Below are 12,076 nucleotides of genomic sequence, written 5' to 3'. Positions count from 1 at the left end.
TTACATTTTACTATATACTTCCAGCTGAGAACCAAGATCTTCTGTATCCGGTTGCCTCACTTTTTCCAAGGCACGAGTGGGAAAATACCTGCAGTACACATGCCTTGGAGACCACGTTTTCCTCTACTATTGGTGTTTCGTATTTCTGTTTGGTGGATAGGGGTTATAACTTGGAATAGTGTTACACGTTTGCATGATTGATTTATTTATTAGGTTGGAGGAGAAAGTCTTTTAGTAAAGAAGATTCACAAACCATTTTGAAAAGTAAAAATTGAGCAAGATTTGATGAATGCATTAAAGGTAATCTGTCACCAGGTGTTTGATACCCATTTGAGAGCATCATGATGTAGGGACAGAGACCCTGATTCCAGCGATGTTACTTACTGGGCTCATTGCTGTCATTTTGATAAAATCCCTGACTTCTCTGCTGCAGCTCTAGCAGTTCTCTGAATGCTGAGCCCTTAACTCTGCCCACATCACTGATTGGCAGCTTTATGCCTATGCACATTGTACACAGAAAACTGCCAATGTGGATAGGCAGAAAGCTGAACTCAGGTGGGCGGTGGTGGACTACATGGCAGCAGGTCAAGTAGTCATCTAGTGATAATCTCCTGCTGATAAAACAGTGATTATATAAAAACCACACTGAGCAGCCCAATAAGTGACACATCGCTGGAATCAAGGTTCTTGAAATGGTGCTCTCAGATTAGATGGCAAAAACCTGCTGACCGGTTCTCTCTACAGGGGATTTTCTTAGATTTGACAACCTCTTATCATATCCACATGAGTGACCCCCAGTAGACCCTTGGTCAGCAGACCACTCGTTATTTACCAGCCATTGCTCAGTGTATTTTGTAGTTGCTGTACCGGATATCACATCTTTGCCCAATTCAGTTCAATGGGACTGAGCTACGGAGAGCTGTAGTACCAGACACTGCCTCTACAGAATCAGTGGAGCTGTGACTGGTCAGCCGTAAAGGGGATGTGGCACTCACCAGAAATACACCTTCAATATTGACGTCTCAGACAACGCCTTTAAATGGACCCCTGTAAAATGGAGTGGTAATAGCTGCTGTACAGCACTTGTTAGGGGGGATTCAAGACAATTATAACATTACCATTATAAGAATTTGCTCATAATTCCTCATATCTGAGTTAACCTAATAATGAAGCTTTACTTTTAAGCTTGCTCAGGTAATAGTTTCTGGGCCTCATTGACATTTCTATGTAATCCATGTGTATAAGGAGCAAGTGCACACCGGCCAAGGTCTTCTGGTGTTAAAGAATGATGGAAGCAGCGTAGGATATGTCTAGTAACACATGTAAGACTGATAAAAGCAATGTTAGATGCATCTGGTCACTCTACATGTCCTGGCTGCTATCTGTCCATTGGGAACTATAAAGAAAGAAGGAATTCTGCGGTGTTAGTGAAGCGCTAGAACAACTAGACAGTGGATTAGGTTATAACACACAAACCTTTTATTGTTTAGTACGCTCTCTAACGCCACGACGCGTTTCGATAGCAGACGCAATCTTCCTCAGGTAGATTGGGAACTATAGACGCCCACCCTCCATGCGGCTGCACATTGGGATACAGGGCTCTCCCTCCTCCACGCTACTTGTCCTGGCTGCCATCTGTCCATTGGGATCTATAGACGCCACCCTCCATGCGGCAGCACATTGGGACACAGGGCTCTCCCTCCTCCACTCTACATGTCCTGGCTACCATCTATTCATTGGGATCTATGAACGCCCACCCTCCATGTGGCAGCGCGTTGGGATACAGGGCTCCCTCCTCCACTCTGCATGTCCTGTCTGCCATCCGTTAATTGGGATCTATGGACGCCCACCCTCCATGCGGCAGCACATTGGGATACAGGGCTCCCTCCTCCACTCCACTCCACTCTACTTGTCCTGGCTGCCATCTATCCATTGGGATCTATGGACGCCCACCCTCCATGCGGCAGCACATTGGGATACAGGGCTCCCTCCTCCACTCTACATGTCCTGGCTGCCATCCATCCATTGGGATCTATGGACGCCCACCCTCCATGCGGCAGCACATTGGGATACAGGGCTCCCTCCTCCACTCCACTCTACTTGTCCTGGCTGCCATCCATCCATTGGGATCTATGGGCGCCCACCCTCCATGCGGCTGCACATTGGGATACAGGGCTCTCCCTCCTCCACGCTACATGTCCTGGCTACCATCTGTTCATTGGGATCTATGAACGCCCACCCTCCATGCGGCAGCGCGTTGGGATACAGGGCTCCCTCCTCCACTCTGCATGTCCTGGCTGCCATCCATCCATTGGGATCTATGGATGCCCACCCTCCATGCGGCAGCACATTGGGATACAGGGCTCCCTCCGCCACTCTACATGTCCTGGCTGCCATCCATCCACTGGGATCTCTGGATGCCCACCCTCCATGTGGCAGCACATTGGGATACAGGGCTCCCTCCTCCACTCTACATGTCCTGGCTGCCATTGGGATCTATGGACGCCCGCCCTCCATGTGGCAGCACATTGGGATACAGGGCTCCCTCCTCCACTCTACATGTCTTAGCTGCCATCCATCCATTGGGATCTATGGATGCCCACCCTCCATGCGGCAGCACATTGGGATACAGGGCTCCCTCCTCCACTCTACATGTCCTGGCTGCCATCCATCCATTGGGATGTCTGGATGCCCACCCTCCATGCGGCAGCACATTGGGATACAGGGCTCCCTCCGCCACTCTACATGTCCTGGCTGCCATCCATCCATTGGGACCTATGGATGCCCACCCTCCATGCGGCTGCACATTGGGATACAGGGCTCCCTCCTCCACTCTACATGTCGTGGCTGCCATCCGTCCATTGGGATCTCTGGACGCCCACCCTCCATGTGGCAGCACATTGGGATACAGGGCTCCCTCCTGCACCCTACATAATGTAGGGGGAGATTTACGAAGCGCTCCAAAATTCTGGCTGAGTTTGTGCTAATAAACTTCTGGACATCCCTGGCACCAGATTTATCATTCGTTTCCGTCACTTTTTACACCCAACCAGACAACATAGAAAAGTGACTAGAAAAGAGATCGACACAGAAGAGTTTTAAAATGCTCCAAATTCCTGACACATTATGGAGCAAATGATTGGCCTAAAGTAAGTCACCATGAGGTGGTGTGTGCAGACTTTTGGTGCACCTTCTGCCTGTCCTGGGCAGTACACTCACCCACATTTTTGATGTGTTCATAATATTATTTGAAAGAACTTATTACTTAAGTTTTATTTTGACATGGTTCTGTAATATTCTGCATCCAACCTCAGGCCCGCGTTCAAGAGCCCGCCTTTGTGGCCTATTCCTGACACAGGAATGATTCTTGTGTCATTGTATCCTCAGAGCTGTGCTTGAAGTGCTTCTCTATACAGTAGCCATGACAGAAGGGGGCTGGCTTGGCTAATAAATCCCTCAGCTGACACTTGAGGCATTAGTATATTCTCGGAGTATACCAGTTTCTTTATAATCCTATTATGAACACATCCAAAAGTCCTCTTCTGAAAAGGAGAAAAATCCGTATGAATTTATACTATAATAAAACTCCAGAGTGTATATTACAAAGTGTGAAAGTGTTTCATTCACTTATGAAATTTTCTGGAAATATATGGCACCACGGTGATGAAAAGAAGCAGAAACCTTTTGACGTGTGCCTGTTGTGTCCTGGCCAGCATCCCCACTAAGTCTCCATACAACAAGTACATTAGGGTTCTCCGGTACCAGCAGAACTGTTCTTGTGATGCTTCATTAAATCATTGAGCAATCCAGAGCTACAAGCAATATTTTAATGAAATCTGTATTTCTTCTGTGTGAAGGTTTTCTACAGATGATTACCATACAGTAGCTCCAGGTGAAGGTCAGAATCTCGACTTGTCCGTATAAAGCCAGCTGTGATCTGTACCTTGCAGCCCACCTATATCTGACAGGATCAGCCGTGGTTCTGCCCTAAGGAGAGGAGCACCCTTCCAATTCCTGCTCTGGACCATAGACCAGATAGTGCTGTCCCTCCCCAGTTTCATTATAACTTTCTTTTTTCTCCTTATCTACCATTACCAGCATGTGCCTATTTTGCTGATTTGTTTTACAGTTCTGTTACATTTATACATCTGTATATTCTTTTATTTGGTTTTTTAGTTTTGTGCCACAATATACTCAGCTTCAGTCCTTTTATTTTTCTGGATTCTACACGTTTTTAGGCAAATTCAATGTCTCCCATTGTTAGATGAAGTCCTGTGCTGTGTGCTACGGGCAGACCTGAAGCTGGGGTATATATGTCAGTACGTGGTCTTTTATCTCACCTGTCTTCATCTGCTTTCATTCCATTGTGTTTTTTACCCTTTTCCCCACCTTGCTGGTGTCGTGTGCTTTTATTTTGTTTTTCTTTCCCAGCCCCCTCCTCCTGTGTCCGAAGAGGAATTGCAGCTTCAGCTTGCACTTAGCTTGAGCAAAGAGGAACATGACAAGGTAGAGCTGACCACTTTTTCTACCAAAACCCAATGACAATAGCCCTTGTGCCAGTTAATCAGTCCGTCCCGATACCTCTGCTGCAGTGTATGAGATCGTGGATGTAGGCGCAGTGTAACTAATGACACTAACCTTCTGCTTCCTTCCGCTTATCTCCTGGAGTGAGACCCGTCAGCGCCACTCCCTGGTGTACGATGACGTCACACTGTTAGGAATCGTCATCATCTACTACCCTAGTAGGCTGGTTAGTCTCTAGCGTGAGCCACACATGTCCTTACTTAGTGGGTGTCAATCTTAAAGCCTTTAATGCACATTTTATTTTTTTATGACAGGATGAAGTGTTTTTATTCCACACATGTAATCACTCACCTCAGTCCAGTAAAACAGCAGGTCTCCACTTAATAAAACCCCTGTGACTGTGGGGCGTCCGTGCTCAGCGGCTGCCTCCCGGCATCAGACAGGGGAGCTGGTGATCCAGATCACACCTGCTGGAATACAAGCTCACACCCGGGTGCACGCTGACATGTTCTGCTTTTACCAGACTGTCCAGCTGTAGAACAATATCTGTAGGTGGATTTACAGTAGAAATGTATACAATTAACTAATATACTTTTAATTAAAACCCCATGCTCCTTAGGTAAGATAGCCGAACCCTGTGATTTCTGTGGGGGCAGATGACCACCCAGTGGTTAGGACAGCAGATTGTGTTCGGGATGTAAGGATCGGGCAGTTAGGATTCAGTTGCCCAATCTTTTTGTGTGTGGCAAAGAGATGTGCAACAGCCGAATGGTTCTATGTATATTGCAGCTGGGAGAGATGGCTGTCATCTGAATGATTGGCCGACAGCCATCCAATGTTTATGGCCAGCTTAGGGAAGGTTCCCTTATCTCAGGATTAAAGTTTCATCCTGGGTAGCTCCATATTCAGCTTGAGCTCAACACGAGAGAGTTTCCGGTGTTGGCATATAATCATTGCTGTGTATGAAGGGTGCTGGCTGACTGTGCTGTCTGTGCTGGAGCAGGGGGCTGGCTGTCTGTGATGGAGCAGGGGGCTGGCTGACTGTGCTGTCTGTGATGGAGCAGCGGGCTGGCTGTGTAATGTCTGTGATGGAGCAGGGGGCTGGCTGTGTCTGGGATGGAGCAGGGGGCTGGCTGGCTGTGTCTGGGATGGAGCAGGGGCCTGGCTGGCTGTGTAGTGTCTGGGATGGAGCAGGGGCCTGGCTGGCTGTGTAGTGTCTGGGATGGAGCAGGGGGCTGGCTGGCTGTGTAGTGTCTGGGATGGAGCAGGGGGCTGGCTGGCTGTGTAGTGTCTGGGATGGAGCAGGGGGCTGGCTGGTTGTGTAGTGTCTGGAATGGAGCAGGGGGCTGGCTGGTTGTGTAGTGTCTGGGATGGAGCAGGGGGCTGGCTGGCTGTGTAGTGTCTGGGATGGAGCAGGGGGCTGGCTGGCTGTGTAGTGTCTGGGATGGAGCAGGGGGCTGGCTGGCTGTGTAGTGTCTGGGATGGAGCAGGGGGCTGGCTGGCTGTGTAGTGTCTGGGATGGAGCAGGGGGCTGGCTGGCTGTGTAGTGTCTGGGATGGAGCAGGGGCCTGGCTGGCTGTGTAGTGTCTGGGATGGAGCAGGGGGCTGGCTGGCTGTGTAGTGTCTGGGATGGAGCAGGGGGCTGGCTGGCTGTGTAGTGTCTGGGATGGAGCAGGGGGCTGGCTGGCTGTGTAGTGTCTGGGATGGAGCAGGGGGCTGGCTGGCTGTGTAGTGTCTGGGATGGAGCAGGGGGCTGGCTGGTTGTGTAGTGTCTGGGATGGAGCAGGGGGCTGGCTGGTTGTGTAGTGTCTGGGATGGAACAGGGGGCTGGCTGGCTGTGTAGTGTCTGGGATGGAACAGGGGGCTGGCTGGCTGTGTAGTGTCTGGGATGGAGGAGGGGGCTGGCTGTTTGTGTAGTGTCTGGGATGGAGCAGGGGGCTGGTTGTGTAGTGTCTGGGATGGAGCAGGGGGCTGGCTGTGTAGTTTCTGGGATGGAGCAGGGGGCTGGCTGGCTGTGTAGTGTCTGGGATGGAGCAGGGGCCTGGCTGGCTGTGTAGTGTCTGGGATGGAGCAGGGGGCTGGCTGGTTGTGTAGTGTCTGGGATGGAGCAGGGGGCTGGCTGGCTGTGTAGTGTCTGGGATGGAGCAGGGGGCTGGTTGTGTAGTGTCTGTGCTGGAGCAGGGGGCTGGCTGTCTGTGTAGTGTCTGGGATGGAGCAGGGGGCTGGTTGTGTAGTGTCTGGGATGGAGCAGGGGGCTGGCTGTGTAGTGTCTGGGATGGAGCAGGGGGCTGGCTGTGTAGTTTCTGGGATGGAGCAGGGGGCTGGCTGGCTGTGTAGTGTCTGGAATGGAGCAGGGGGCTGGCTGGTTGTGTAGTGTCTGGGATGGAGCAGGGGGCTGGCTGGTTGTGTAGTGTCTGGGATGGAGCAGGGGGCTGGCTGGTTGTGTAGTGTCTGGGATGGAACAGGGGGCTGGCTGGTTGTGTAGTGTCTGGGATGGAACAGGGGGCTGGCTGGCTGTGTAGTGTCTGGGATGGAGCAGGGGGCTGGTTGTGTAGTGTCTGTGCTGGAGGAGGGGGCTGGCTGTTTGTGTAGTGTCTGGGATGGAGCAGGGGGCTGGTTGTGTAGTGTCTGGGATGGAGCAGGGGGCTGGCTGTGTAGTTTCTGGGATGGAGCAGGGGGCTGGCTGGCTGTGTAGTGTCTGGGATGGAGCAGGGGCCTGGCTGGCTGTGTAGTGTCTGGGATGGAGCAGGGGGCTGGCTGTGTAATGTCTGGGATGGAGCAGGGGCCTGGCTGGCTGTGTAGTGTCTGGGATGGAGCAGGGGGCTGGCTGGTTGTGTAGTGTCTGGGATGGAGCAGGGGGCTGGCTGGCTGTGTAGTGTCTGGGATGGAGCAGGGGGCTGGTTGTGTAGTGTCTGGGATGGAGCAGGGGGCTGGCTGGTTGTGTTTTGTCTGGGATGGAGCAGGGGGCTGGCTGTGTAGTGTCTGGGAAGGAGCCGGTGGCTGGCTGGCTGTGTAGTGTCTGGGATGGAGCCGGTGGCTGGCTTGAATCCCCCTCTGTAAGGATATTAGTAAGTTCTATGCATTTCTATTGTGAACCATCCATAGCTATTCTCTTGCTGGGCTCCTGTACACACTCCTGAATGTGCCATTCTCGGACTATACTAGTCTTTTCTCACTAACACAAGTGCATGCCGACCTTCCCGCAGTATTTCTAGGTAACTAATGTGATCATTTCCTTTGCGTTCATGCTACTCCCTACAATGTAACATTGATTTCAAACCTTTAACAAAAAAATGATTTACTGAAGTAATCTTGAAATTGTGCTTTTAAATTTTGGTTTTTTTATTCTGGAAGAATTGGTATTACAATGTAAGTATGAGTGTATGATGTTCCCCAGCGCACAGTGGTCGGCAGGTAAGAAGCCTTTATGGTGCGTTAAGGGCGGCCTCCATCAGGAGTGCTCCTACTATCACTGCTAGGAATAGAGCCATTCAGTTTGCTCACAAAGTTCTCCTCTTGCCTTTGGGATATTGTTAGCAAGTTTCCTGCTCTGGTTCTCGAAGTTCTCCCTTCTTATAAGAGGACTCTTGTGTTTGTGGTAAATGATGTGCATGATCGGAACTCCCGCAGTCCGCTGTGCAGGACTGTAGAAGAGCACTGTAAAGACGGAGATGTGTACATACCTACCACCCCCCCAGTGTATGGCTTGCCTTACTGGTGATTGTCGCCATCAGTGTCTGTCCTGGCACAAAGCAATGGGTATTTAGTGTATTTTATCCAGCTACTATGCTCTTATACTAAAAAGCCCGCAGTGTCCACAGCCAAGACACAATCTGCTAATGTCTTGGAGAAAATGATTGCACATTGCTTTGTGTCCAGGTAATGTACAGTTTCAGCTGCTTCACCTCTCATTAGTCGCCATTTATTAATATTTTCTCCATTGGTAACATTTAGACCTGGTTCACAGCTTACGGTATTGTGCCGTGCTGAAGAATAAAAGCATGCATTTTACCACAAGGCACCACAGGCTTGCAATGAGATTTTTACAATTGAAACGTTTTAAAAATGTTTCGCCTGTTAAAGCAGTGAGCGGCTGTGTGGCAGCTTGCGAGCGGCTGTGTGGCGGCTTGCGAGCGGCTGTGTGGCGGCTTGCGAGCGGCTGTGTGGCGGCTTGCGAGCGGCTGTGTGGCGGCTTGCGAGCGGCTGTGTGGCGGCTTGCGAGCGGCTGTGTGGCTGCTTGCGAGCGGCTGTGTGGCTGCTTGCGAACGGCTGTATGGAGGCTTGCGAGCGGCTGTGTGGCGGCTTGCGAGCGGCTGTATGGTGGCTTGCGACCGGCTGTGTGTCGGCTCCACACTTTTCTAGGCAATCTTAAGATGTCTTCTTCCAGAGCTGGGGGGTCAGTTTGTCACCCATCATTTCAACTCCTTTTACCTGGTAACGCAGCAATCTTACTGGATGTAATGAGTTGGGATCATCACCTCTACTGACGCTGGGCATTAATTCAGTGCTGTGCAATGTTTGATCTTGACCCATGAGTTGGCCATTTTGGAGATCTGCGGTCATCACTTTCTATGTATTTCTGGCCTAATGATGCCATCATGTGCGTCCTAGAGGACGGGCAGGTATTGTACAGGTTACAGGGCTGCTTGTGCTGTACTGTACAGCCACGTGTTCTCAGCTCACGCCGACAGAAGACTCCTCAAATCCCCAAACCTTCTGCACGGAGGCAAAGTTACATTTCCAGTTCAGCCACGAGTGTTTCTCTAACGAGACGATGAGAGGATGAATTCTGAGACAGAACCATTTTCTGCACGTTTACCCTCTTGAATCTCCTGAATTTCTGGTTTCTGCTTGGTTGAGCGTTTCTTCTGTGACATGCTCATCAATGTCATAGATTCCTGGCACTATGGACTTTATTCACATAACAGGTACATGGTATACGCCGGTAGTCCAGTGCGTCTTTAGTTTTCATGGGTACCGAGTCTCAAAATGAAAACGTATCCACCAGTATTATTGAACATTATTACCCCCTTCGTGTTAAAGGGTATGTCCTTGTACCCTGCCTGTAGAGAAAATGGGGGCATATGGTGTTTTTTGCTTGTTTTTAACCAATCATTTTATTAAAGTCGGGAGCAAGGGCTGCACATGAATGTGGCCTTTTCTAAAGATTGAGGGTTCCAGAAAGCTGAGCATGGCGCGCTAGGCGGTCACTGCAGGGAACGTCTCCATTATAGCCATGCAGAAATCCTACAGTGTTACCTTGATAGATGCGGTGGGGAGGGGGTCCTATCCGGCACTCATTTATGGTAGACACATTAGATGAGGCACATGCTTTTTAACTGCAAATCAGTCACTTCTATTGAAAGCTGCTGTTATAGGGACCTTGAATCTGTATCAGCACAGGAGGTTATGTAGGTTTTGTTCACACACAGTGGATATTGCTGCTGCAGATATTGTGTGAAATTTGAATGGGTTACAATGCATTAAATCTGCTGCGTGCCCTACAGTCACACAGACTTTATGGTTTAGCACCAAACATCTGTGTACATCAAGGGGGACATACCACATGACTAATGGGGGCACTTTCACTGTGGTTGTAATAGCAGCACATAGACGGTGTAGAAATATTGAGAAGCTCTGCCCTCTGCTCTCCCTGGAGCTTACGGTGAAGCGTTGGGATGGCTTCATTACAAAGAGTTGGCCTGATGGCACAAATCCTCCGAATACAAACCCAGCACAAGTGAAGATTTGGCTTACGTAGTAAGTCATTATTACTACTTTCTTCTGGCACTTGCTGATTTTTGCATCTTTTGCATTTAAAATATGGTTCTGTGTCAGAAATGATCCGTATCCCATTGTATCTTCTGAGTAGGATTGCTGCATCCTCTTGTCACCAAAACATCCTGATCTAATTAAATCTCCACATTGTCATAAACTGCTAATGCCCTTGTTTTATAATTCACCCTATTATCCTCCTTGTAATTTAGATTATAAATGGTTTTCTGATATTGATAATTCCATTTTCTGATTAGGAGGAGCGGATCAGGAGAGGAGATGACCTCAGACTGCAAATGGCCATTGAGGAAAGCAGGAAGGAAGCACCATCAAAACAGGAAGAGGTAAAGTATCTCTCTTCTCGCCTGGCACCAGAGCAATTTTTCTTTCATAGATTTAAGGTTGAGAGAAGACATAAGTCCATCAAGTTCAGCCTATAGCCTAACATGCTGATTTACAGGAAGACAAAAACCCCATGAGGCGGATGCTAATTGTCCTAAATTAGGGGGAAAATTCCTTCCAAACTCCATATACGGCAATCATACGAGTTCCCTGGATCAATGTACTCTAGTTCAGCTATATCCTCCTTACACACTATTCTAGAATTGTACAACTTATTCTAAGTGTGGCCACAGTAGCGACTTGTATAGAGGCAAAACTATGTTCTTGTCATGATCAACTATACCTCTTTTAATGTATAATATAATTTTATTGACTTGGCAAGCAGCTGCCTGGTACTGGTCTCTAAGGTTGAGTTTGCTGTTAACCTATCCACACAAGTCTTTCAGTGACCAGTTTGACTCATTTAGTACATAATTGGCCCAAGTGCATGACCTTCTATATATCTACATTAAACTTCAATTGCCATTTTTCATTCCAAGCCTCCAGATAATATAAAACTTTTGGTAATGTTAGATGTATTTCTGTGTCAATTACCTTGCAGAGTTTAGCATCATCTGCAAATATTGAAAATCTATTCTGAATGCCCTCTTTATGGTCATTAATAAATTAAAAAGAGGGCCCAATACTGACCCCATGTGATACCTTATTTTTAACTGTGACCCAATTTTTGTTTCCGATTACTCAGCCAGTGATTACACACATCTTCCCCCAGTCACATTCCTTTCATGTACCATCATTTTATGTGGCACAGTGTCCAACGCCTCTAAAAAGTCCAGATAGATAACATCCACAGTATTACCCTGGTCCAATCTGGAACTTACCTCCTCATAGAAGCTGATCAGATTAGTTTGACAGGACCGATCCCTCATAAACCTATGTTGGGTCATGAGGCTAACCTTATTGAGATACTCCACGATAGCATCTCTTAGAAAAACCTCCAGGATATTACTAGTGTTAAGCGAGTATGTTCTGTTCCGAGTATGCTCGGGCGAGCTCCGAGTAGTTACAGCTGCTCGGTGATATGGTTGAATCGCTCCCGTGTGCATGATTAGCAACTGTTTGACAGCTTTATTACATGGGAGGAATGTGTAAGAAATAGACATTCCTCACATGTAGTAAAACTGTCCAACAGTCGCAAATCATGCACACGGGAGCGATTCAACCATATCACCGAGCAGCTGCTAATACTCGGAGCTCGGCCCGCGCATACTTGGCGAAAGGGTTAATAGAACATACTCGCTCAACACTAGATATTACCCATTGTAGAGGTTAAATTTACCGGTCTATAATTTTCAGACTCCAATTTTGTCCCCTATTTAAATATTGGGACCACATTTGCAATATGCCTGTTCTGTGCTGCAGACCCTGTTATTAT

The 12,076-nt window shown here is 48.6% G+C and overlaps 1 protein-coding gene across 9 annotated transcripts in view; it reads left to right on the top strand.

Moving 5' to 3' along the window:
• LOC141172403 (epsin-1-like) overlaps positions 1 to 12,076 on the top strand; it is a 141,651-nt gene that overhangs the window by 84,470 nt on the left and 45,105 nt on the right. For 5 of the 9 annotated variants that reach the window (XM_073656576.1, XM_073656578.1, XM_073656581.1 and 2 more), the window contains 2 exons: positions 4,432 to 4,506; positions 10,557 to 10,643. In XM_073656576.1, coding sequence (XP_073512677.1) covers positions 4,432 to 4,506; positions 10,557 to 10,643 — 162 coding nt within the window. The remainder of the gene's footprint in view (positions 1 to 4,431; positions 4,507 to 10,556; positions 10,644 to 12,076) is intronic. The other 4 variants (XM_073656583.1, XM_073656580.1, XM_073656579.1 and 1 more) reach the window with 1 other exon arrangement.

This window comes from Phyllobates terribilis, unplaced genomic scaffold (assembly GCF_046119375.1).
Source record: "Phyllobates terribilis strain yellow unplaced genomic scaffold, ASM4611937v1 Scaffold_12__6_contigs__length_324123572, whole genome shotgun sequence".
In the NCBI taxonomy this organism is placed as follows: Eukaryota; Metazoa; Chordata; class Amphibia; order Anura; family Dendrobatidae; genus Phyllobates; species Phyllobates terribilis.
The sequence above is the reverse complement of the archived record's forward strand: the minus strand, read 5'-3'. Positions and strand labels throughout refer to the sequence as shown.